The sequence below is a fragment of the Colossoma macropomum genome, unplaced genomic scaffold (assembly GCF_904425465.1).
Source record: "Colossoma macropomum unplaced genomic scaffold, Colossoma_macropomum, whole genome shotgun sequence".
Classification (NCBI taxonomy): domain Eukaryota; kingdom Metazoa; phylum Chordata; class Actinopteri; order Characiformes; family Serrasalmidae; genus Colossoma; species Colossoma macropomum.
The window spans coordinates 34,253,518-34,277,703 of record NW_023494801.1 but is presented as its reverse complement, the minus strand read 5'-3'; the positions used below and the strand labels follow the sequence as shown (position 1 = coordinate 34,277,703).

Genomic DNA, 24,186 nt, shown 5'->3' with positions numbered 1-24,186 from the left:
TTTAGATCAGCTATAGCTGCTTTTCTCGCATCTCCAGCAGGAAACTTTTCCAAAAGTAGATCAGTTTCTTGTAAAATGTCTCTCAACGTTTGATTTTTACGAGGCTGAAGTCGCTTCTCATTCGCCAGCTTGTTCTAATTTTCCCGTTCCACCTTAAATGGTGCCTGAGGCGCCAGAATGTAACTGCTGCGCCATTTAAGGTGGAACGGGAAAATTTGACAAGAAGAACCAGAAGCTGGCGAATGAGAAGCGACTTCAGCCTCGTGACTTTTTAGTGTTTGTCAGTTTCTCACTGCAGATTAAACGTATCAGGAAACCAGCTGGAGTGATTATAAACACTAATCAGTCCATTCATCTCCAAATTATCGATGTTCATCTTAAATCTCTCTCTTTGCCGTTTCGTAGCTACTAGCTAGGCGAGACTGTTGTCTGTGTTGCTATGGTGACCTCCAGAGTTTAAGACCATTTATTGTTAAACTGTGTTGAACGATCAGCAGAGCTTTATTTTACTGTAAAGGAGGATTATTTTATTTTTACCTACAAATCTGATTCAGCTGTGGAGCCACAACAGGACAGTAAAACTGACTGTTCCTCATTTCTCACACTGAAGACAGAAGAGGAGACGAGGAGGATCTCAGTTAATGTGAGGAAGAGCGCAGAACCGCACTAGAACAGAGACTTTACAGAAGAACACTTTACACTCATTGTCCATTTTATCAGCTCCACTTACTATATAGGGTCACTTTGTAGTTCTACAGTTACAGACTGTAGTCCATCTGTTTCTCTGATACTTTGTTAGCCCCCTTTTACCCTGTTCTTCAGTGGTCAGGACCCCCATGGACCCTCACAGAGCAGGTACTATTTGGGTGGTGGATCATTCTCAGCACTGCAGTAACACTGACGTGGTGGTGGTGTGTTAGTGTGTGTTGTGCTGGTACGAGTGGATCAGACACAGCAGTGCTGCTGGACTGAGAAACAAAAATATCCAGCCAACAGCGTCCTGTGACCACTGATGAAGGACTAGAGGATGACCAACACAAACTGTGCAGCAGCAGATGAGCTATCGTCTCTGACTTTACATCTACAAGGTGGACCGACAAGGTAGGAGTGTCTAATAGAGTGGACAGTGAGTGGACACAGTGTTTAAAAACTCCAGCAGCACTGCTGTGTCTGATCCACTCGTACCAGCACAACACACACTAACACACCACCACCACCACGTCAGTGTTACTGCAGTGCTGAGAATGACCCACCACCCAAATAGTACCTGCTCTGTGAGGGTCCATGGGGGTCCTGACCACTGAAGAACAGGGTAACAAAGTATGTAGAGAAACAGATGGACTACAGTCTGTAACTGTAGAACTACAAAGTGACTATGGTCAGTGGAGCTGATACAATGGACAATGAGTGTTAACGCCCATGCTTAGCATTTATTTTAGCACGCTCTCGTGGTCAGTGTAGGCCTTAAAGAGCCACAGCCTGTCAATGAGCTCTACTGAAGGGTCAATTGGTTTAGTCAAAGCAGCTCAGCAGCAATAAAATCTAATATCAGTGTGGTTTTCATCCTTTTATGGACAGAACACTGCACAGGGAGAGTTTTCAGCACCTACAGGAAGGAATTAGCATCATCTTTAGCATTTAGCATTTTAGCATTTGCTTTGTCACTTTCTTACAGACTCTCTGTCCCAATAGTTTGGCTCAAAATGTTTTCTACACGTGTCCTTCCACTGAAATGTCAAAAACATCTTTATAATTAACTGGTTCAGATGTAAACAGAGTCGTTCAGAGTGGTTTGGTGTGAAACGCTTCGTTCTAGAGTCCGAACTGTTCACAGTGGTGGTGATAGGAACCAGATGTCCACCTCTAAAAGCTCCCTCACAGAAAGTTACTACATGAGATGGTTATGAATTCACTGCCTGATGACTGAGACACTGTTTTATGATGGTTTTGAGAGGATTTTGGCCTTAAACTCCATTCATGGTGGAGGGATACATAATATGCAGGGTGTTGTGAGGCAAAATAGTCCCCAAAGAAAAGCATATTTAATAAGATGGCTATATTTGGTCTTATCACCACCACCATAAAGAAAAAGAGTCTCTACAGTCAACCGTTTCACACCAAACCACTCTGAATCACTCTGTTTACATCAACATTGAATTATACAGAAATTTTGAAAGATCGGTGGAATTGCCCTTTAGATAAGCATACTGTGTCCACCGATGACAACAGAATATAACGAATAAGTAAACTGCCCCTTTTTTTAAACACATTTGCCCAATTAAAATACATACAAATTATGACTTTTATATCTTATTTATAATTCGAAAGGTTTTAAAATGAGCAGCATTGAGGAAAAGCACAGCACTCGGCAGCTCATTCACTGTTTGCCCACAGTAATGAAACAGGCCCAGGGATGATTTTCATATCTGCATTTCACTGAAAGAGTGCGCTGTGATGTCTTCAGCAGTGGGAGGGGACTATGAGATAAGCCCCGCCCATAATCGCAATGGCTATATCTAAATTGAACCTCTAAGTTGAATAAAGTTTGTTTAAGGTGTTCATCTGTGGAGTACTGCACCAGGAGAACCTGCACAGAACACAGCCAGGAGGAGGAATTATCCACATATGTGAGTATCTTTAATTAAGGAATATTAGAATATTAGTTTTATTATTAATTATTATTAATTTATTATTTCATGCGACTTCTTCTGTAGCAAATGCCGAACTGAAAAGTAGATTTTTAGACATTATTTTTGTTATTTTCTTCTTTTGCATTGAGAAAAAGTTGCTTTTGTTATGTGCTCTTTTGGTGACTTAAAGGGGAAGTCCACTGATCTGTCAAAATTTCTGCATAATTAAATGGTTCAGATGTAAACAGAGTGGTTCAGAGTGGTTTGGTGTGAAACGCTCTGTTCTAGAGAAACTTACTGAGTCAGAATTGTTCACAGTGGTGGTGATAGGAACCAGACGTCCACCTCTAAAAGCTCCCTCACAGAAAGTTACTACATGAAATGGTTATGAATTCACTGCCTGATGACTGAGACACTGTTTTATGATAGTTTGGAGAAGATTTTTGCCATTCATGGTGGAGGGATACATAATATGCAGGGTGCTGTGAGGCAAAATAGTCCCTGAAGAAAACTTATTATTTCAGATTTTCCACTATTTTCCACCATCAACATTCCATATAAACTCAGAAGACTCGTGTAGGTTCACTGGTGGTTCTGGATAGTAAATAAAATGTCTATATCTGTGTTGTAGTCATGGTGACCCCTGGTTCCTATCACCTCCACTGTAAAGACATCTGAACCATTTCACACCAAACCACTCTGAATCACTTTTTACACTTAATTATACAGAAATTTTGAAAAAAAAACAAAACAGTGGAATTCCCAAAAACTGGTCATTAAGCTTTTACATTAGTTTATGGATCTTCTGATTGCATGAGTGCTGAAATGTAATTGCCTCTTTAATCTACTGCACTCTTGAATATAAGAGTTTTTTGGGGCAGTTCAACAGAAGAACAACATTTGGTTCCCTAAAGAACCTTTCCACGGACATCTTAAAAGAACCATTAACGGAAGTGTTCTTTAAGGAACCAAAAGTGGCTCTTCTCTGGTGTCACTCCAAAGAGCCCTTAATTTTAAGAGTGTGAATAGATCAAGCTGTTAGCCGAGCCCTGCTCGGCTCTAATTGCTCAACCAAATATGCCGTATATCTGTTAGTGATGCAAATGAAATGATCTCACAGTAGCAGCAGTTTTCTCACTGCTGGTCCTGGCAGACATTCCTTATAAGGGATTCGGTTTGGACCTCACCACCCACTTTCAGCAGGTCTATAACTTCAGGGTTAAACATCCCATACATGGTCATTACACTGATGTGACTGCGGTTTATATGTTAATAATATAGGCCTATTACAAAACAATAATAGTTGTATGTGACTTTTATACACTTTCCATAACTAGAGCCTCTATACATGTAATGGGTGGAAGAAAAAGATAGGTGTTTCCAATAAAGTGGCCAGTTAGTGGAAGCACAAGGTAGGTGTTCCTAATAAACTGGCCAGTGAGTGGAAGCACAAGGTAGGTGTTTCCAACAAAGTGGCCAGTGAGTGGAAGTACAGGGTAGGTGTTTCTAATAAATTGACCAGTTAATGGAAGCACAAGGTAGGTGTTTCTAATAAAGTGGCCAGTGAGTGGAAGTGCAAGGTGGGTGTTTCTAATAAATTGACCAGTGAGTGAAAGTACAAGTTTGTGTTTCTAATAAAGTGGACAGTAAGTGGAAGCATAAGGTATGTGTTTCTAATAAAGTGGCCAATTAGTGGAAATACAATGTATGTGTTTCTAATATAGTGGCCAGTTAGTGGAAACACAAGGTGGGTGTTTCTAATAAGGTGGCCAGTGAGTGGAAGCACAAGGTGGGTGTTTCTAATAAAGTGGCCAGTTACTGGAAGCACAAGGTGGGTGTTTCTAATAAAGTGGCCAGTAAGTGTATTTACAGCAGGTGTGTCTGAACATTTCTACACAGCAGCTCACAGATATCAAAGTCAAGATGTCCAAGAAATCTGAAAATGACGACGGCAGCAAGTTTCTGTTCCTTGACAACGACTTCAAAAACACCGGAGTGGCCCAAGCCGACTGGACGGCCAAGAAGATGGTGTGGGTCCCGTCGGAGAAAGATGGATTCCAGTCAGCCAGCATTAAAGAGGAGAAAGGGGACGAGGTGCTGGTGGAGCTGGACAACGGCTCTAAGATAACAGTAAACAAAGACGACATCCAGAAGATGAACCCACCCAAGTTCAGCAAGGCTGAGGACATGGCGGCGCTGACCTGCCTGAATGAGGCCTCAGTGCTCCACAACCTGAGAGAGAGATACTTCTCTGGACTCATATACGTGAGTTCATTCACTCTGAGTGATGCTCCTACGGCCTTATATGTCTTTTAATGCTTCAGTAACTAATAGAGACATTGTATAATTGCATATACCTCATGGTATATATATTTCATATGTAGAAGGTTAAAATAGGGGCATCTAATAGGCGCAGAAGGAGTAATACAGCACTAATATTTTAAATCAGGACATATAATAAACAAAAAATTGTGCATAAGTGTGCTTTAAGCATTTAATACATTCAGGATCACAAAGAAATTTATGGTTTAATTCCTTAAACTACATGCTTATTATTTGGTTATTAATCATAAGGCTTATTTTTAAATTACTATTACTAATTAGTAAGTATTAACTATTAATTAGAAGTACTAATTTCTATGAATTATTCAGTATCTACTATGAATTATTCAGTATCTGCTATGAATTATTCAGTATCTGCTATGAATTATTCAGTAACTACTATGAATTATTCAGTGTCTACTATAACTTATTCAGTAACTACTATGAATTATTCAGTAACTACTATGAATTATTCAGTATCTACTATAACTTATTCAGTAACTACTATGAATTATTCAGTAACTACTATGAATTATTCAGTATCTATTATGAATTATTCAGAATCTACTATAACTTATTCAGTAACTACTATGAATTATTCAGTAACTACTATGAATTATTCAGTATCTACTATAACTTATTCAGTATCTACTATGAATTATTGAGTAACTACTATGAATTATTCAGTATCTACTATAACTTATTCAGTATCTACTATGAATTATTCAGTAACTACTATGAATTATTCAGTATTTACTATAACTTATTCAGTATCTACTATGAATTATTCAGTATCTACTGTGAAACTACTGTGTACATTCTGTCGTTATTAGTGAGGGATTGCAGTGAGGATTCTAATACAGAGCTTTAGTGTTTGAGAGATGTAAGTTCACTAGAATGGACTAATAAACCTGCTCTCTGTTTTCTCCAGACGTACTCAGGTCTTTTCTGTGTGGTGGTGAACCCGTACAAAATGCTGCCCATCTACTCTGAGAAGATCATCGAGATGTATAAGGGCAAGAAACGCCACGAGGTTCCGCCCCATGTCTACGCCGTCACTGACAACGCCTACAGGAACATGATGCAGGGTAATGACAGCTTCCTGTGCACAGGCTGTGGCCTCAGTGTGGTTTGACTTTCTGCACACATGAAGGTTCAGTGTAGCCTAATTTCCCCTCCTTAACCCAAATATGGTTAATCAGTCAAGACGTTGTAGCGTTTCCGTTACAAAAGGAGGACACACAGCTTCTGCTCAAGCCGGAGACCAGGAGTCGCAACCCAAATGTTAAGAGAGCCGTTTTGTCCTTTCAACAAAAATCAAACCACTTTGAGAGAAAAAACATTTAATGTCCATTTTAACATCCTGGCTGTAAATGTGTCTCAGTATGTGCTGATGTTCCAGTATAGGAAAAAAATATAATATAAATGAAAACACAGACTTACTTTGCTCTGCTTTAAGCTTTAGATCAGCTACAGCTGCTTTTCTCACATCTCCAGCAGGAAACTTTTCCAAAAGTAGATCAGTTTCTGTAAAATGTCTCTCAATGTTCGACTTTTTACGAGGCTGAAGTCGCTTCTCATTCTCCAGCTTCTTGTTCTAACTTTCTTGTTCCACCTTAAATGGTGCCTGAGGCACCAGAATGTAACTGCTGCGCCATTTAAGGTGGAACAGGACAATTCAAACGAGAAGCTGGCGAATGAGAAGCGACTTCAGCTTTGTGACTTTTTAGTGTTTGTCAGTTTCTCACTGCAGATTAAACGTATCAGGAAACCAGCTGGAGTGATTATAAACACTAATCAGTCCATTCATCTCCAAATTATCGATGTTCGTCTTAAATCTCTCTCTTTGCCGTTTCGTAGCTACTAGCTAGGCGAGACTGTTGTCTGTGTTGCTATGGTGACCAGCAGTCTGCGCTGATCTTCAGGGTTAAAGGGTGAATCAGCAGTTCTACATTAACTCCAGAGTTTAAGACCATTTATTGTTAAACTGTGTTGAACGATCAGCAGAGCTTTATTTTACTGTAAAGGAGGATTATTTTATTTTTACCTACTAATCTAATTCGGCTGTGGAGCAACAGGGCAGTAAGAGAGCCTCGTATTGCCAACCCTTTGTTATTTTAGCCTTGCTGCACTAACAGAGCGCACTATGCCGTTACGTCTAGCTGACTTGGCCGTCAGCCCTCGACCCCTGCTCTCCCTGAACTCAGCATAAACAGCCCAAGAAAGCTTCACAGTCACAGTCCCTGGAGAAAATAACTGCTGCAGAAAAAATAATCAGAACAAACAATTTGTGAACTCGTTACGACATGTTGGGTGTCTCAAGTTTGCATGATGCTGACTTCTCAAGTAAAAAGTATCTCATTTACACAATTTTCCCTCTACATTAAATGCAGTTGATCTGCCCAGATATTGAAGATTTTGGGGGAAAAAAAGAGTTTAATGTAGTACGTTAACATTAAAAACATTTTTTATCATATATCATTCACTCCAATATCCATAAAACCCATTAATGGAAACTATGCCTATTCTGAATTCAGTGATTTTTGTGATGTCATAAAACCTGACACATTTACAAATATCCGCCAATTCAGCCTACAGTTTATCCTACGGCGGCGTTTTAGCGTCACTGTTAATAAAAATAAAAATAGTAGACTTTGAGAAAAAAGTCGTAATATTCAGAGGATAAAGTGGGCTAACTGTAGGGGGGCTAACTGTAGGGGTGCTAACTGTAGGGGGCTGCCATAACGCGTTGGGGTCTCGGTTGCTGTACTGGCGCCGGAGCTCCACTCACTCCTGTCTCTCTGTGGATCATTTTGATCATCATTCTCACTGTCTGAAACTTCATGCCCTCTTTGAATGGGGGGAGATGTAGCCCCCCGACAGCCGTGTAGACGACCCTGCCTGAGATTCTCCTTCAACAACAAAGACAGACAGTTTCCTCCGAGTCTGTCTGGCTCTTTATTCTAGATAAACACGGTTTCCTCCGAGTCCGTCTGGCTCTTTATTCTAGATAAACACAGTTTCCTGCTCAGCCGTTTCTTATACTAATAACAGGCTGGTGCTGATGAGCAGGAGAGACAGGGAGACTGAGTGTTTCTTTATGGGTGAATCGATATGAAAGTAGAACTCCACCAACTCACCACCCCTCATTTAACACCAGGAGGTGCTGCCTTCCCTTCGCAAAGCCTTTGGCCACAATATTGCGACCTTTCCTGGTATTAACGCCACTTTAATATCGTAATTCTACAAATTTTTTCTCTAAATATTACAACTTTATTCTCAAAGTCTACTACTTTTATTTTTATTAACAGTGGCCCTAAAACGCCGTCGTATTATCCCCACCTATTCACACTAAAGTTTAAAGACTGTTTCAGCCTGGGCTGCTTTTTGAGGCACAGTGCAGGGCAGCCAGTCATAACAGAGCTCATTTGCATATATCAGCCTCAACGGCACAGTAACAATACCAGCCTGTTTAATTCTGAGGGATAAAAAGAGGTTGGAAATGATGATGTAGAAATGAATTATGTTTGTTTTTGGTACATAAATCCACATAAACATTAGAAGAGGATTAAAAAAATACATAGAAAGTAGAAGCACGAGAAAAATGCAGGCTATGGGCTCCTTAAGACGGCCGCTGCTACTGTTTTTAGCTATGCTAATGCACTTCAGTCCACCTTTATAGATAACAGTGTCACACAGTGCCAGAGACCACATGATTAGGTCTATCTGACGTGCAGATGTGTGTGGATTGGGCACACAGTTAGCACAGTGCTAATTTCTGGAGCAACCTTCTATTAATTCTTAGCTACATTAGCATCGTAGCTCCTGTGCTGAAACCAGCAAGAAGCAAAGTTCAGACACCAAACCTGTCTTGGCTGATCAACTATATTTGAGGTGAGATGGAAAATAGACATAATTGATTTTTCATCAAACTATCACTGTAATAAATGTGAAGTTTAAAAGGTCATCTAAAAGGGGAATCTCACCGATTTTTCAAAATTCCTGCAAAATTCAGTGTGTGAGATGTAAACAGAGAGACTCAGAGTGGTTTGGTGTGAAATGGTTCAGATGTCTTTACAGTGGTGGTGATAGGAACCAGGGGGCGTCATATCTAGAACCCAAAATAGCCTCTTTTTGTTACAGGCCAAAACCACCAGTGAACCTACACATAGTTTTTTAAATAAAAATGTGATGGTAAATAGTGGTACATCCTGAAACATAAGTTTTCTTTGGGGACTATTTTGCCTCACGACACCCTGCATGTATCCCTCCACCACGAATAGATCTTAAAAAGCACATTTTAGGCCAGGTCCTCTCCCAGAACTGTCATAAATCAATGTCTCAGACATCAGGCAGTGAATTCATAACCATTTCATGTAGTAACTTTCTGTGAGGGAGCTTTTAGAGGTGGACGTCTGGTTCCTATCACCACCACTGTGAACAATTCTGACTCTAGAACAGAGCATTTCACACTAAACCACTCTGAATGATTCTGTTTACATCTTAAAGACTGAATTACGCTAATTTTTTTTTTAATCGGTGTAATTCCCGGTTTGCAGAAGTGGTCAAGTGGCCTACTACAGTGCTTAATGGCAGAAGCCGCTATAATGTCCATACATGGGTCCATTTCCCTATTTGCATTTTTTAAAATCTATTTTTGGCAACATGAACTTGAGTTCATTTTCCCTGAGCTGAATTTAGAATAGTTGAGGTTTTCCGATGCTCCGGCCTGAGGCTGATCCTCAGGTTAATCTCTTTGTCCTGACCGTTCATGCGTCCAGCCACCCTGAGCTCACACGTGTGCCTCTGTCTTTGTGTTTTCTCCGCAGAGCGTGAGGACCAGTCTATTCTCTGCACGTGAGTAAAAACACACATTAAAACCCTTATAAGGGCTGCTGCGTCGAGATCAGCTCATTCTCACAAAGACGACATTGACATTGCTTTGTTGCAGTAAAGATCCAATCAGACTTATTTGCAAAAGTAGGTCACTTTGTATGCGCTCAGGTGGTCATTAGTTTGAATGGTCAAACACCATAAAGGTCATAAAGCACATCATGAACCTGTTCTCTAAAAGGAGCTGCAGTGTTTTAGCTTTGTTTACATAGATAATACTTTACATTGACTTTCAAAGAAAGCCAGCGACGGAGCTCATGCAAACCAGCAGGTCATCCTAGTTTGGTGTGAGAGGTGAGAACTCTGTCTTAAAGGGGAATTCCACCAATTTTTCAAAATTTCTGTAGCATTGAGTGGTTGGGATGTAAAGTAAGTCAGTGTGTTTTGGTGTGAAATGGTTCACTGTAGAGACGCTTACAGCTATGAAAATCATTCCTGGGCCTGCTTCGCTGCTGTGGGCAAACAGTGAATGAGCAGCTGAATGCAGCTTAATAGTGTACTTTTCTTCAATGCTTTCTATTTTAAAACCTTTCAAATTATAAATAAGATATAAAAGTCATAATTTGTACATGCGCTTTAAATGGGGACTGTATGGTCACAATTGAGTGTTTGAGGTGTAAACAGAGAGATTCAGAGTGGTTTGGTGTGAAATGGTTCAGATGTCTTTACAGTGGTGGTGATAGGAACCAGGGGGCGTCATATCTAGAACCCAAAATAGCCTCTTTTTGTTACAGGCCAAAACCACCAGTGAACCTACACATAGTTTTTTAAATAAAAATGTGATGGTAAATAGTGGTACATCCTGAAACATAAGTTTTCTTTGGGGACTATTTTGCCTCACGACACCCTGCATGTATCCCTCCACCACGAATAGATCTTAAAAAGCACATTTTAGGCCAGGTCCTCTCCCAGAACTGTCATAAATCAATGTCTCAGACATCAGGCAGTGAATTCATAACCATTTCATGTAGTAACTTTCTGTGAGGGAGCTTTTAGAGGTGGACGTCTGGTTCCTATCACCACCACTGTGAACAATTCTGACTCGGTAAGTTTCTCTAGAACAGATAATTTCACACCAAACCACTCTGAACGACTCAACTTTTAATTATACGAAAATTTTAAAAGATTCAGTGGAATTCCCCTTTAAGAGTGGGTGAGATGGCAGAAACTCATCTGCATCATTATATTTAGTTTTTCTGAGGTTTGTGAACAAGTTAAAATGAAGGAATGCTCCAAAAACACAAAAAAAACTGTTTAACAAGGAACAAAACATCTGAAAACAAAACATATATTAATTATATATATTGCATTATAGTAATTATATATATTGCATTAGTACCTGAGAAATGATCATAAAGTGGATGTCGTTGTTGTTATTGTTTACAGGCTCTCTATAATTTCTTACGACCCATCCAGTCGTTTATTGTTCTAGAAGTACTGAACACATCCAGCACACACTCAGAAAAGCATATAGTGATGAAATTTATGCCCGTAATGATGACATATTATCATATTGTCTGCTGCTCATGTCGTTTCGGCCTCCTGTCCTTCCTCCAGAGGGGAGTCCGGCGCTGGAAAGACCGAAAACACCAAAAAGGTCATTCAGTATCTGGCTGTGGTGGCTTCATCACACAAAGGAAAGAAAGACACAGGCGCGGTGAGTTCAGCCCAGACCACTTACCAGCTTTCCTGTGTTCTAACAGTGATATTAAAGCCAAAAACCAAGTAGGTAAAAATACAGTGATGAAGTGGACGGCAGCCTGAGTGCATGTTATTAAGCTAAGGCTGCAGTTCTTTCGCACAGAGCCCAAAATGTGACATGGTGATTATTTTTTAATAAGGTGGGGCCACAAATTAATACACTGAGGCCACAAGTTAAGTTACTCATAGCTTGCGGCCTCAATACACTCTCAGAAATAAAGGTACTAAATCTGTCTCTGGGTCAGTTCCCCTCTTGTCGCTGGGGTGGAACCCTCAAGGGTCCATCTCAGTACCTTTAGTCAGGGAACATAACTGAACCATAATCCACTGAAATGATATGTTCTAAGCTGTACTGACTCCACACACCCCGTCTCGTCTCCAGGCTTTTATTTTACTGTTCTGTTTAAAACATTCGGTTATGAAAAGGTACAAATACGAACTTTTCACCTGGAAAAACTTATTTAAGGTTCACAATCAGACCTTAAAACCACTGTTGTACCTTTGAGGGAACCTTTAGCTGCACAATACCTTTATTTCTGACAGTGTATATTAATTTCTGGCCTGAATATATTAATTTGTGGCCTCAGTATAGTAATTTATAATAATTTGTGGCCTCAATTTAGTAATTTATAGTAGTTTGTGGTGTATATATATTTATTTATAGTAATTTGTGGCCTCAATATATTTATTTGTGGCCTCAATTTAGTAATTTATAGTAATTTGTGGCTTCAAGTTATTTTTTGTGGCCTCAGTATATTAATTTAAAGTAATTTGTGGCCTCAATTTAGTAATTTATAGTGGTTTGCAGCTTCAATATATTAATTTGTGGCCTTAATATAGTAATTTATAATGGTTTGTGACGTATATATATATATATTCATTTATAGTAATGTGTGGCCTCAGTAGAGTACCTTGTGGCCTCAATATATTAATTTGTGGCCACGCCTTATTAAAAATAATCACCATGTCACATTAGGGTCTCTGTACTTTCAGAATATCATCCGTCAGTCATTACTGCCGTATTTACGAGGCGTCCTCATCAGTAAGGAAGGACACTCTGAATGTTCTTCACAGCAGAAACACTGACTGGCTTTGTGTACTGTAGGCAAAATGCTACTGCTGTAACAGACTGAATGGACGGGGAAATAAAGGCAGAGTTTATCGGTTACGGGGTCAGCGGAGCTCCTAAAGATCAGAACAATGATTGAAACGATGCTGATTGAACTGTATGCATTTCACTGTTTGCCACAGGCTGTCACTGTCAACCTGTTTCTTAATGGTCACACAAATGTAAATGTAATTTTTATTTTTTGCCAAATTATGAGACCCAAAAGTGAAGCCTTTCAGTCACATCCAGCGTCTGGGATCTGATGATTGGGCTCTTCATGTTTAAGAATGACGTCTGACTGATTTAATGGTTATTTCTGTGTGACAGGATCCGGTTTCAGCTCTTAATAAGGTACAGTATAGAATTAATGGCTGAAAAGTGCTGCTCCTGCTGGTGGTGGGCTTTCAGTTAGACCGCTTCACTGCATTTCGCTTTGCATTGTGGGGATTTTGGCAAGGCTTGGTGGTTGTGGTGAATGTGATAACCCACAGAAATCTGAATAGACCCTTAAATAAAAATCTGTGTGTTTTATTAATAGACGCACAGACACGAAATGGCAAACAGAAAGTGCTGAAATGGAGCAGAAAATGCTGGGTCAGTGTTTGCCCTCACCGACTGAGGCTCAGGGGCATTTTATAAGTTTCAAAAATGGAGCAATGAGTAGAGTATTCAACTTAATTAGGGTACTAACGAGCTACTATTTACATAACCAGAATACGACTAATCAGAAACTTCTAATTTCATCTCAAACAGCAACAAATGCACATTGATATTACATTTATGTTCATTTATATTGATTTATTGCCAGGGGTGCAGCCAGAGCGCCAGAAGTTTTGTGGCCAACATATAGTAATTAATAGTCATTTGTGGCCTTATTGTATTAGTTTGTGACCAAAATGTAGTAATTTATAGTCATTTATGGCCAAAATATAGTAATTTATAGTAATTTATGGCCTCAGTATATTAATTTGTGGCCAACATGTAGTAATTTATAGTCATTTATGGCCAAAATATAGTAATTTATAGTAATTTATGGCCTCAGTATATTAATTTGTGGCCAACATGTAGTAATTTATATTAATTTGTGGCCAAAATATAGTAGTTTATTGTAATTTGTGGCCTCAATAGAGTAACATGTGGCCTCAGTATATTAATTTGCAGTCTAAATATAGTAATTCATAGTAGTTTGTGGCCAAAATATAGTAATTTACAGTAGTTTGTGGCCTCAATAGAGAAACTTATGGCCTCATTATATTAATTTGTGGCCAAAATATAGTAATTTATTGTAGTTTGTGGCCTAAATAAAGTAACATGTCACCTCAATATATTGATTTGTGGTGAAAATATAGTAATGTGTAGTAGTTTCTGAGTTAAGCACAGTATTTTTACTGGAGTGGCAAACTTGGAAAAAAACACAATGAAACAGCAGTAAATAAAGTTCTTCTGTGCTTCGAAGGTTCTTTGGTAAAGAAAATTGAATATTATTATATAAATATATAATATGTATTATATATTATTATATAAATTAAGTATTAAATAAAGCATGGTTTGGATTTTTACTGCAAAAGGTTAAAATAAAATAAAACAAAATACCTGATAATCCAAAAAAGGGTGGAATGGTTAATGTAAGGTTTTCTGTTTGAGGGGCAGCAGAAAACCGTATATTTTCCAAATCCATGTGTTTTCTGTTGATGACTAGGCGAAAAACAACATTCCAGCGTAAGTTTAGATGTAAGTGCTGTTGTTATTCCCTTTTTTGTGGTGACTTTGCAGTGACTGCAGTACTGAAGCCTTACGAGCCCATTTTTAACAGAATGTCTGTTCACTCTCCTGCAGCATCAGGGGTCTCAGTTAGCCTACGTGAGTATGTGAGCTGCATGCCCAGGTGTTTCTCCAGTGATCACAGTCGCTTTACGCTTTCGACATTCAGCAAACGATGAATGGTCTTGAACAGCATGACTGATCCTGAAGTGCTGCCTGCTCTCACCTTCAGACTCACAGCGCCTCTGTGTGGATGTTCACTGAGCTGCTGTTCCAGCAGAATGTGCTGTAATAGTGAAGCTTATGCCTGGAAATTTGATTCTAAGTTGTTTGCTCAGCAACATCACTGTTTACCGTCTTTTACTTAAGTGCATGTGCACATACTGTCACTGCCAAGTACTTCAGTACTTCACTTTGCTGTTAAAGGTGCAGTGTATAAGATTTACAGGGATCTATTAGCAGAATATGTATAGAATACTATGGAATATAGTTTACAAAACCATGTTTTCACTGGTCTGTAATCACCTGTAACTATGAATCGTTGTGTTTTTGTTATCTTAGAATGAGCCCTTCATATCTACATAGGGTGCAGCTCCTCTTCCAACAGAGGCTGCCGCCGCCATGTTTCTACAGTAGCCCAGAACAGACAAACCAATCACTGGCACTAGAGGGCGCCTGTTTTTACGCTGAAGCGGCAGCTAGAATTTGGTGGCGCTGTAGCTCCGGCTGTAAGACGTAGAGAGAAGGAGAATCAGTGTTCGTTCGCTGTCAGTGCTGGCTGACCGTTTTGTGTTGTGAGAAGTTTGAGAACCCAGATTTTGACAAGTGAAGGATCAGACTTATTATTTAGCACAAGAAGAAGTGAGAGAGGGTGAATCCTCACCGTCGAAGAAGAGAAAACATGAAGAAGCGAAACGAAATCAGGACAGACAACGGGCAGAAAACCTGACAGCCAGTGCAGGTTCTACTACGTACTTGGAAAGGGAGGGGTGAGGGAGGAGGATTCAGCTGGTTGCAATCTGCAATCTCACCACTAGATGCCGCTAAATCTCACACACTGCACCTTTAAGTTGCTGTATTCATTGCATTTCCTTAGTGATGCTATATTTGTCCACCAGGGGGAGCTAGAGAAGCAGCTACTGCAGGCAAACCCCATTCTGGAGGCTTTTGGAAATGCCAAAACCATCAAAAATGATAATTCCTCAAGATTTGTAAGTAAAAGTACCGTTTAACGTTCGTTTTCCTATTATGTCGCTTATTATGAGCAGCATCATGAAACTGAGCCGTCTGCCTCTCTTTCTCACAGGGCAAATTCATTAAGATCAACTTCGACATGGCCGGCTACATCGTTGGTGCTAATATTGAAACCTGTATCCTAAAAACACCTAAAACTGGACATTTTTAGTCTTTCCAAGAACATCAAACACACCATCCACACGAATATTCATATCATTCTATTAATGTAGTGACCCAGACTGGACTGCTTAAAGCATGACGAGTCTTTTAGCCTTAATTGTTCTGCTCAGACCTGCTGGAGAAGTCCAGATGTATCCGCCAGGCCAAAATCGAGAGATCCTTCCACATCTTCTACTACATGGTGGCTGGAGCCAAAGGCAAAATGCAAGGTAACCACTACAGTGTACTTTTACAATCTAGCACAATATATTTTTAAATGTAAAGGTTCCTAAATGACTCCTAGGCTTGGACATATGGTCCTAGTTTGGCGTAGGACGTTTTCACTGTACGGAGATTCAGTAATCTTTAAAAAAAGGTTCTTTAGAAAATCAAAAATGGTTCTTTCATAGCATTGCTCCAAGAAACCCTTTTTGACAGCTTTATTTTTAAAACTGTAGATGGTAGGAAACAACTATACACGCCATTTTTGAGTCGTGGTTAGAACAGTTCGGTTTACCATGTCAGGTGGTCTGACCTCAGGAGAACCTTGAAAATGTGGAATAATTATAATAATGTTTATTTACTTTAAAATGTAAGTAAACTCGAGTTTAAGTTAAGTTTCTGTGGGTGTCTTAATGGACGCCTGGTTAATTTGAAATTAGTCTGAAAAGTCAGGCGGCGCAACCGGTCAGTCAGATGGAGCAACCAGACCAGCACAGTTTAATAACTGAAACAGACAATTAAAAGCGTTATATTTTTAACTGCACTTAAAAATATAAATGCAAATATGTAAGTTTTAATAAACATCTGAAAATGCATGACTTCATTCTTAGCATTCTAAATTTCTTGTATTACTGTTAAGCTTTATGACCTGTCTGTGAAGCACTTTGAGCTGCCACCAGCATGAAAAGTGCTATATAAATATAGATGTTGATGTTTATTATTATTATTATTATTATTATTTTTATTTTTTTTACTTTAATTTGAATTATCTTTGTGCTTTCTCATTGGTAAAGCACTTTGAATGGCCACCGTGTATGAAAGGTGCTCTATAAATCAACTTGCCTTTAAAAGCTCACTTTGAACTCTGCTGTTTTCTCAGAGGAGCTGCTTCTGGAGGATTTTGGGAAATACCGGTTCCTGGTGGCAGGACACGTGCAGGTGCAAGGTCAGCAGGATGACGAGATGTTTGACGAGACTCTGGAGGCCATGGACGTGCTGGGCTTCAACGAGGAGGAGCGAGTAGGTGAGGAAGCATTTCTTGGAATTCATGGTTCATCTACCTAAAATGACTTCATGTAGTAACAAGTAAATCAACTATTCAACCTACATAAATACTTTGAATGAACGATTCTTTCAATCGATGTAGTATTTAAAGTTGAATAAAACGAGTTCATTGCTTGTTACCACATTAAGTACTGTTTTTACTCACCTGCATGATCTGACCCTCCTCCTCCTGCTGCTGCATAAACTCAAACTATCTAATTAACCGTTGCTCCAACTGTTTTCCCCATTTTGTAGTATAATATTTTATACTAAAGCTGTTTGCTATCCGGTGTCGACCAGAGGAGGATGGGTTCCCCTTCTGAGTCTTGGTTCCTCTCAGTGTTTCCTCCTCCTCCTCTTAGGGAGTTTTTCCTTGCCACTGTCTCCATTGGCGACGCTCATGGGGGCCCAGACCCGGATTTTTCCGTAAAGCTGCTTTGTGACGACACCTGTTGTAAAAATCATTATATATAAACTTTGACTTGACTTTATGTAGGTAGATCTGATGAGCCAATTTGGGCGGCACAGTGGCACAGTGGGTGGCGCTGTCGCCTCACAGCAAGAATGGCCTGGGTTCGATTCCCAGCCGGGTGACCAGGGTCATTTCTGTGTGGAGTTTGCCTGTTCTCCCCGTGTCTGCGTGGGTTTCCTCCCACAGTCCAAAGACATGCAGTCAACTGGACATGCTGAATTGCCCCTAGGTGTGAGTGTGTGTGACTCCTGAACTCATTCACACACTGAAAAAACGATTTTTCCCTCAATATTTCCATTCACTTTTATTTAGATTGAATTTGAATTTGAATTTATCTCACACTCATTTTGCAGTTTTACAGAAAGCAAAACTGAGTTACATGAGTATTTACAATGCTCACTTACACATTCATAAAAGAAAGAAAAATTAATAAAATAAATAAATAAATAAATAAGACAATGTATGCCTCATAAAGATGCAAACCTTTCCCTAAATCTTCATTTAAAAGGAATGGGTGACTTCCGGAACCTATCAGTTCTCATGTTGGGGATCTGTGGTTTGTTACTGTCTCTGGTTCTCCAGCCTGATATCTGGGCTCTTGAAGGTGGTGGCCACTCTCTGAAAGAGGAGCTTAGGAGACTGAAGGCAAACCGTCTACACAGTATGTCTCTCCTCTCTTTAAGGGTTGGTGATGCGAGAGCTTGAAGGGCTTCTTGATCTGTAGAATAAGCCCTGCCGATGATGATTTGGCAGGGACGTGTCTGGACAGTCTCAGTCTGGTTCGACAGATACTGTGTCAGGTTTCCATGCCATGCTGGGCAGGCGAACTCTAAAATGGGCCGAATGTAACCAGTGTATATTAAAGTTGGGTCAGAAATCGCCGCACTGGTTCTTCTTAGTCTTCTCAAGAAATGAAGTCTGGTATTTACTTTCTTTACAATCGCATGTGTGTGATGGTCCCACTGTAAATCCGACTGAATCAAAACTCCAAGTACCTTGATAATTTTGCAAGATGGTATCTGTTGTCCGGAGAGGTAAAGGGGTGTAGGGGGAGGTGGGTTCTTCTTAAAAGTCACTGTGTAGTTTTAAAAGTGGACGTGACATTTTTAAATTAGTTTTTGTGTTTTTGAAAACTGTAATTTTTATTTTTATTACAGTTAAGGATCACATTTTAATGGCTAGTCTTCGTTTCAGTGGTAGTTTTAGTGAACTGTAATAACACTGCTTCACATGTAGGCTGTGTTGTTGAGCAGGGATGCTGAAGGTGTGCTCCACCGTACTGCAGCTCGGCAACATCGAGTTCAAGAAGGAGAAGAACCAGGAGCAGGCCAGCATGCCCGACACCACAGGTAACCCAACACAGCACGGACGGATTGGTATATCATTTACATCAGCACCAGCCAAAGAGAGAGATCGTTAACAAAGAGACATATAACAATGTAATAACACAGTGTGTGAACATTGTCTTCCACTGTAAGTGTAAATGGTGTTGACCTTCCTGATTCTGGTCTTGAAAATGTCTCTCCCAGCTGCTCAGAAAGTGTGCCACCTGCAGGGCATCAACGTGACGGACTTCACCAAGGCCATCCTCACTCCTCGCATCAAAGTGGGCAGAGAGATGGTGCAGAAAGCTCAGACCAAAGAGCAGGTGAGTTGTGCTGTGTGTTCAGAGGAGAACAGACTACACTCTAAAAATAGATGGTTCTTCAGGGGTTCTTTAGTAAAGAAAATGGTTCCATATATGTGGCAGGCGCCTGTCCACGGGGCCCCGACGACGGCCGCAAGAGCGTCATTCTCTCCCCGCTGTCTTTGCGGGGTTTCATCAGGGCTCAGAGTTTGGGCCCCACCTTCCTGACCACTCTCACGGCCGTCATCGCGGCCCAGTGGACGGGCGCATACCACACTATATACTCAAAGAGCCCTTCGCATGATTAAACGGTTCTTTGTATCGTGAAAGCGTTCTTCAGACGGATGGAGAATGTGCTGTAGATGGTTCTAAATAGCAGGATGAAGCCCGACGAGGATGGCGGGGAGAGGAACACCACGACTGAGGGGGGGTCGGGATTGGTGCCCCCCCCACCACACACACACACACACACCCATACAAACACACACACTCGCATTGTCCTCTCCCCGCCGTCCTCGTTGGGCTTCGTCCCCGCTCGGAGCTCAGGCCCCGCCTTCCTGCCGGCTCTCGCAGGTACCATCGGGCCCAGGTGACGGGTGCGCGCCACAACCACATTCTCTATCAGTCTGAAGAACGCTTTCAGGATACAAAGAACCCTTTAATCATGCAAAGGGTTCTTTGAGTGTTCATGGTTCTATATAGAACCATTTTCTTTACTAAAGAACCCTTGCAGAACCATTTTTAGGTGTGTATTTAAAAGAGATACACTCTTTGGGTAAAATGCAGGTCTGTGCTGTAAAGGTGGGCGATATGGGAAAAAAGTATCGCAATACTTTGAGTAATTTTCCTGATACTAAATCTAAAGGCTGTCTCCGGTGATGCCACAGCCATCCATGGTCAGCGGTCCAAGAGAACACAGTTGGCCTTTCTCTGGGTGGGTAATACGGCTCCCCTCACCACCCATCACCCAGTGCGATGCTAGCCAACCAGCAAGTGGGTGGAATTGGACGTGATTAAATTGGGGAGAAATTTGGAAATGCGGCAAAAAACAACAAAAACTATTAATGCGTTTTATATTTAATATTTCACAAACTACACCACACGAAATCCAGTAAAGCAGGACTAATTCGTCTCTCTTTATATTCAAACATGTCGTTGGGAAGTGTTTTTAAATACTGACGATATCCATGATGTACTCAGAAAAGCTTATTGTGATGTAATTTATCACAGTAACGATAAATACTGTCACATTGCTCATCTCTACTGTACTGTCATTGTATTATGATGGCCATAATAATGTTGCCAATGAACTCAGTTCACCACTTAAAATCTCAGGCTTATTACATACTAAGGCTTATTATTCAGTAACTACAGGGACTTCAGTGCCCACCAGTGGACCCTGGCCATTTAAGGGAAATCACACTGATTTTTCAAAATTGCATGCATTGACAGTTAAATTACCCGCATGATTAAGTGGTTAAGATGTAAACAGAGTCGTTCAGAGTGGTTTGGTGTGAAACGCTCTGTTCTAGAGAAACTGACCGAGTCAGAACTGTTCACAGTGGTGGTGATAGGAACCAGACGTCCACCTCTAAAAGCTCCCTCACAGAAAGTTACTACATGAAATGGTCATGAATTCACTGCCTGATGTTTTTCTAGTAGTTTTGGTCTAAAATGTGTTAATCAGTGTATTTTAATCTATTGATGGTGGAGGGATACATGAAGGATGTGCCAAGCAAATTTTCCATCATCAACATTCCATATAAACTCAGAAGACTCGTGTAGGTTCACTGGTGGTTCTGGATAGTAAATAAAATGTCTATAGTTGTAGTCATGGCGACCCCTGGTTCCCATCACTACCACTGTAAAGACATCTGAACCATTTCACACCAAACCACTCTGAATCACTCTGTTTACATCTCACACACTGAATTATGTGGGAATTTTTGAAAACTTGGTGGAGTTCCCCTTTAAGGGTTTAGCTTGTTTCAGCTGTTGTTCTGACTGTACAGGCTGATCTACATGCAGTGTCAGTTGAATCTGAGTTCACTCAGTGATGCGTCTCATTAACAGGCTGATTTTGCGGTGGAGGCTCTTGCGAAGGCCATGTACGACCGGCTGTTCCGCTGGATTCTGGGACGCGTCAACAAGGCTCTAGACAAGTCGAAGCGCCAAGGAGCTTCATTCATAGGCATCTTAGACATAGCTGGCTTCGAGATTTTCGAGGTGAGGATACCTTTTACTCCAATACCAAAGTTTTAAAAAAGATGGTTCTTCAAGGGTTTTTAGTAAAGACACTGGTTCTATGTGGAACCATGAACATTCAAAGAACCCTTTGCATGCTTAAATGGTTCTCTGCATGGTGAAATTGTTCTTTAGATTGATAAAGAATGTGTGGTGTATGGTTTTGAAGATTGTTCTATATATCAGCAAAAAGGGTTCAAGCCTCTCAAGCTTGACATTGTTCTATTGTATTCTACTTAGAACTATAAGTTCTATATAGAACCAATTCATGCTTAAATTGTTCTGGAGATTGACGAAGAATGTGTTGTATATGGGTTTTGAGGGTGGTTCTTTATAGCACCAAACAGGGTTCAAGCTTCTCAAGCTTGACATTGTAAACAATAGAAAAATGCTTTTTGGTGCTATACAGAGCCATTTTGAAAAAGGGTTCTACCTTCTACAACACTTTATATATTGGTCTTAAGAACTTTTTCATCATTCAAAGAACCATTTAAGCTTGCAAAGGGTTCTTTGAGTGTTCATGGTTCTGTATTGAACCGTTGTCTTTACTAAAGAACTTAAAGAACCATCTTCTTTAAGAATGCAGATCAGATGTCAAATGTAACAACCAAAGCGAATTATACAAAAATAATTCTACGCACTCAGAAGTGATGGTTCTACAAGGGTTCTTTAGTAAAAATAAAGGTTCTATATAGAACCATGAACACTCAAAGAACTCTTTGCATGATTAAAGCGTTCTGTGCATCATTAAAACGTTCTTCAGATTGATGAAACATGTTCTGTATATGCTTCTAGGTCAAACATTTTTGAAAATGGTTCTATATAGCACCAAAAAGTGTTCTTTTACTGTTAAACGCTTGACATCAAAACAATAGAAGAACGCTTTTTGGTGCTATATAGAGCCCTTTTCAAAAAGGTTCTTTATAGAACCATGCACAGCACATTCTCCATCAATCTGGAAAACCCTTTTATGATGCAAAGAACCACTTATTATTAATGAAGAATGTGTTGTATACGGTTCTATGTAGAACCTTTTTAAGGATGGTTCTATATAGAACCATTGTGTGTTGAAGAGTGTATAGTACCTTTTTGGAAATGCTTCTATATAGCACCAAAAATGGTTCTTCTGTTGTTATTGATGATATATAGAACCATATACAACACATTCTCCATCAAACGTTCATGCAAAGGGTTCTTTGAGTGTTCTATATAGAACCGATTTTCTTTTACTAAAGAACCCCTGAAGAAGCATCTTTTTTAGAGTGCAGGGCTGTGATGTGGCCGTGAGGATGAGGAAGTGTCCAGTGATAGAACAGAAGCTGACCTCTCGTCTGTTCTGACAGGACAACTCGTTTGAGCAGCTGTGCATCAACTACACCAACGAGAAGCTGCAGCAGCTCTTCAACCACACCATGTTCATCCTGGAGCAGGAGGAGTATAAGAGAGAGGGAATCGAGTGGAACTTCATCGACTTCGGCCTCGACCTGCAGCCCTGCATCGAGCTCATCGAGAGGCCCGTAAGTCCTGAACGACTCGCTCACGGAACAGAGTTCTGTACGTTCATGATCACCTCATTTACACTGATCAGGCGTAACATTCTGACCACCTCCTTGTTTCTACGCTCATTGTCCATTTTATCAGCTCCACTTACTATATAGGTGCACTTTGTAGCTCTACAGTTACAGACTGTAGTCCATCTGTTTCTCTGATACTTTGTTAGCCCCCTTTTACCCTGTTCTTCAGTGGTCAGGACCCCCATGGACCCTCACAGAGCAGGTACGATTTGGGTGGTGGGTCATTCTCAGCACTGCAGTAACACTGACGTGGTGGTGGTGTGTTAGTGTGTGTTGTGCTGGTCTGAGTGGATCAGAAACAGCAGTGCTACTGGAGTTTTTAAACACCTCAGTGTCACTGCTGGACTGAGAAACAAAAATATCCAGCCAACAGCGTCCTGTGGGCAGCGTCCTGTGACCACTGATGAAGGACTAGAGGATGACCAACACAAACTGTGCAGCAGCAGATGAGCTATTGTCTCTGACTTTACATCTACAAGGTGGACTGACAAGGTAGGAGTGTCTAATAGAGTGGACAGTGAGTGGACACAGTGTTTAAAAACTCCAGCAGCACTGCTGTGTCTGATCCACTCGTGGCAGTGCAACACACACTAACACACCACCACCACGTCAGTGTTACTGCAGTGCTGAGAATGATCCACCACCCAAATAGTACCTGCTCTGTGAGGGTCCATGGGGGTCCTGACTTCAGATTGATGTTGAACATGTTGTATAAGGTTCTATCTAGCACCAAAAAGGTTTTTCTATTACAAGCTTGACATCACAACAGTAGCAGAACCCCTTTTGCACGTGTGTGTATGTGTGTGTGTGTGTGTGTGTGTGTGTGCGTGTGTCCGTGTTCTTATATTGCTATACTTGTGAGGACCCCATGTCCTCACTATGATAGGACTATATGATTTTTTTGCTCAATTGAGGACATTTTGCTGGTCCTCACTTGAGCATGTGTTGTTTTCACAATTACTTTTTTAATTTGAAAACTAAAAGAGCAGAAAAACTGCCTTTTGGATACTGAGGTTAAAGTTAGGGTTAGGTTTAGTGTTATTTAGTTACAGTAACACAAAAATCAATAGATTTAGTCTATGGATAGTCTATGGATGTCCTCATATGTATAGCAAGACAAACGTGTGTGTGTGTGTGTGTGTGTGTGTGTGTGTGTCCTGTAAAACCAGAAATAATCGTTAAAATCAACATCA

The 24,186-nt window shown here is 40.4% G+C and overlaps 1 protein-coding gene across 3 annotated transcripts in view; it reads left to right on the top strand.

Annotated features, from left to right (window-relative positions):
• Nucleotides 1–2,532: 2,532 nt before the first annotated feature.
• myh11b (myosin, heavy chain 11b, smooth muscle) overlaps nucleotides 2,533–24,186 on the top strand; it is a 61,025-nt gene continuing 39,371 nt past the window's right edge. For 2 of the 3 annotated variants that reach the window (XM_036589855.1, XM_036589857.1), the window contains exons 1-14: nucleotides 2,550–2,627; nucleotides 4,530–4,895; nucleotides 5,884–6,040; nucleotides 9,782–9,809; nucleotides 11,403–11,502; nucleotides 12,982–13,005; nucleotides 15,534–15,626; nucleotides 15,722–15,785; nucleotides 15,942–16,040; nucleotides 16,913–17,056; nucleotides 18,802–18,897; nucleotides 19,078–19,196; nucleotides 21,249–21,401; nucleotides 22,763–22,936. In XM_036589855.1, coding sequence (XP_036445748.1) covers nucleotides 4,554–4,895; nucleotides 5,884–6,040; nucleotides 9,782–9,809; nucleotides 11,403–11,502; nucleotides 12,982–13,005; nucleotides 15,534–15,626; nucleotides 15,722–15,785; nucleotides 15,942–16,040; nucleotides 16,913–17,056; nucleotides 18,802–18,897; nucleotides 19,078–19,196; nucleotides 21,249–21,401; nucleotides 22,763–22,936 — 1,593 coding nt within the window. In that variant the 5' untranslated portion in view covers nucleotides 2,550–2,627; nucleotides 4,530–4,553. Of the gene's footprint in view, nucleotides 2,628–4,529; nucleotides 4,896–5,883; nucleotides 6,041–9,781; nucleotides 9,810–11,402; nucleotides 11,503–12,981; nucleotides 13,006–15,533; nucleotides 15,627–15,721; nucleotides 15,786–15,941; nucleotides 16,041–16,912; nucleotides 17,057–18,801; nucleotides 18,898–19,077; nucleotides 19,197–21,248; nucleotides 21,402–22,762; nucleotides 22,937–24,186 lie in introns of all 3 variants that reach the window. The other variant, XM_036589856.1, reaches the window with a different exon arrangement.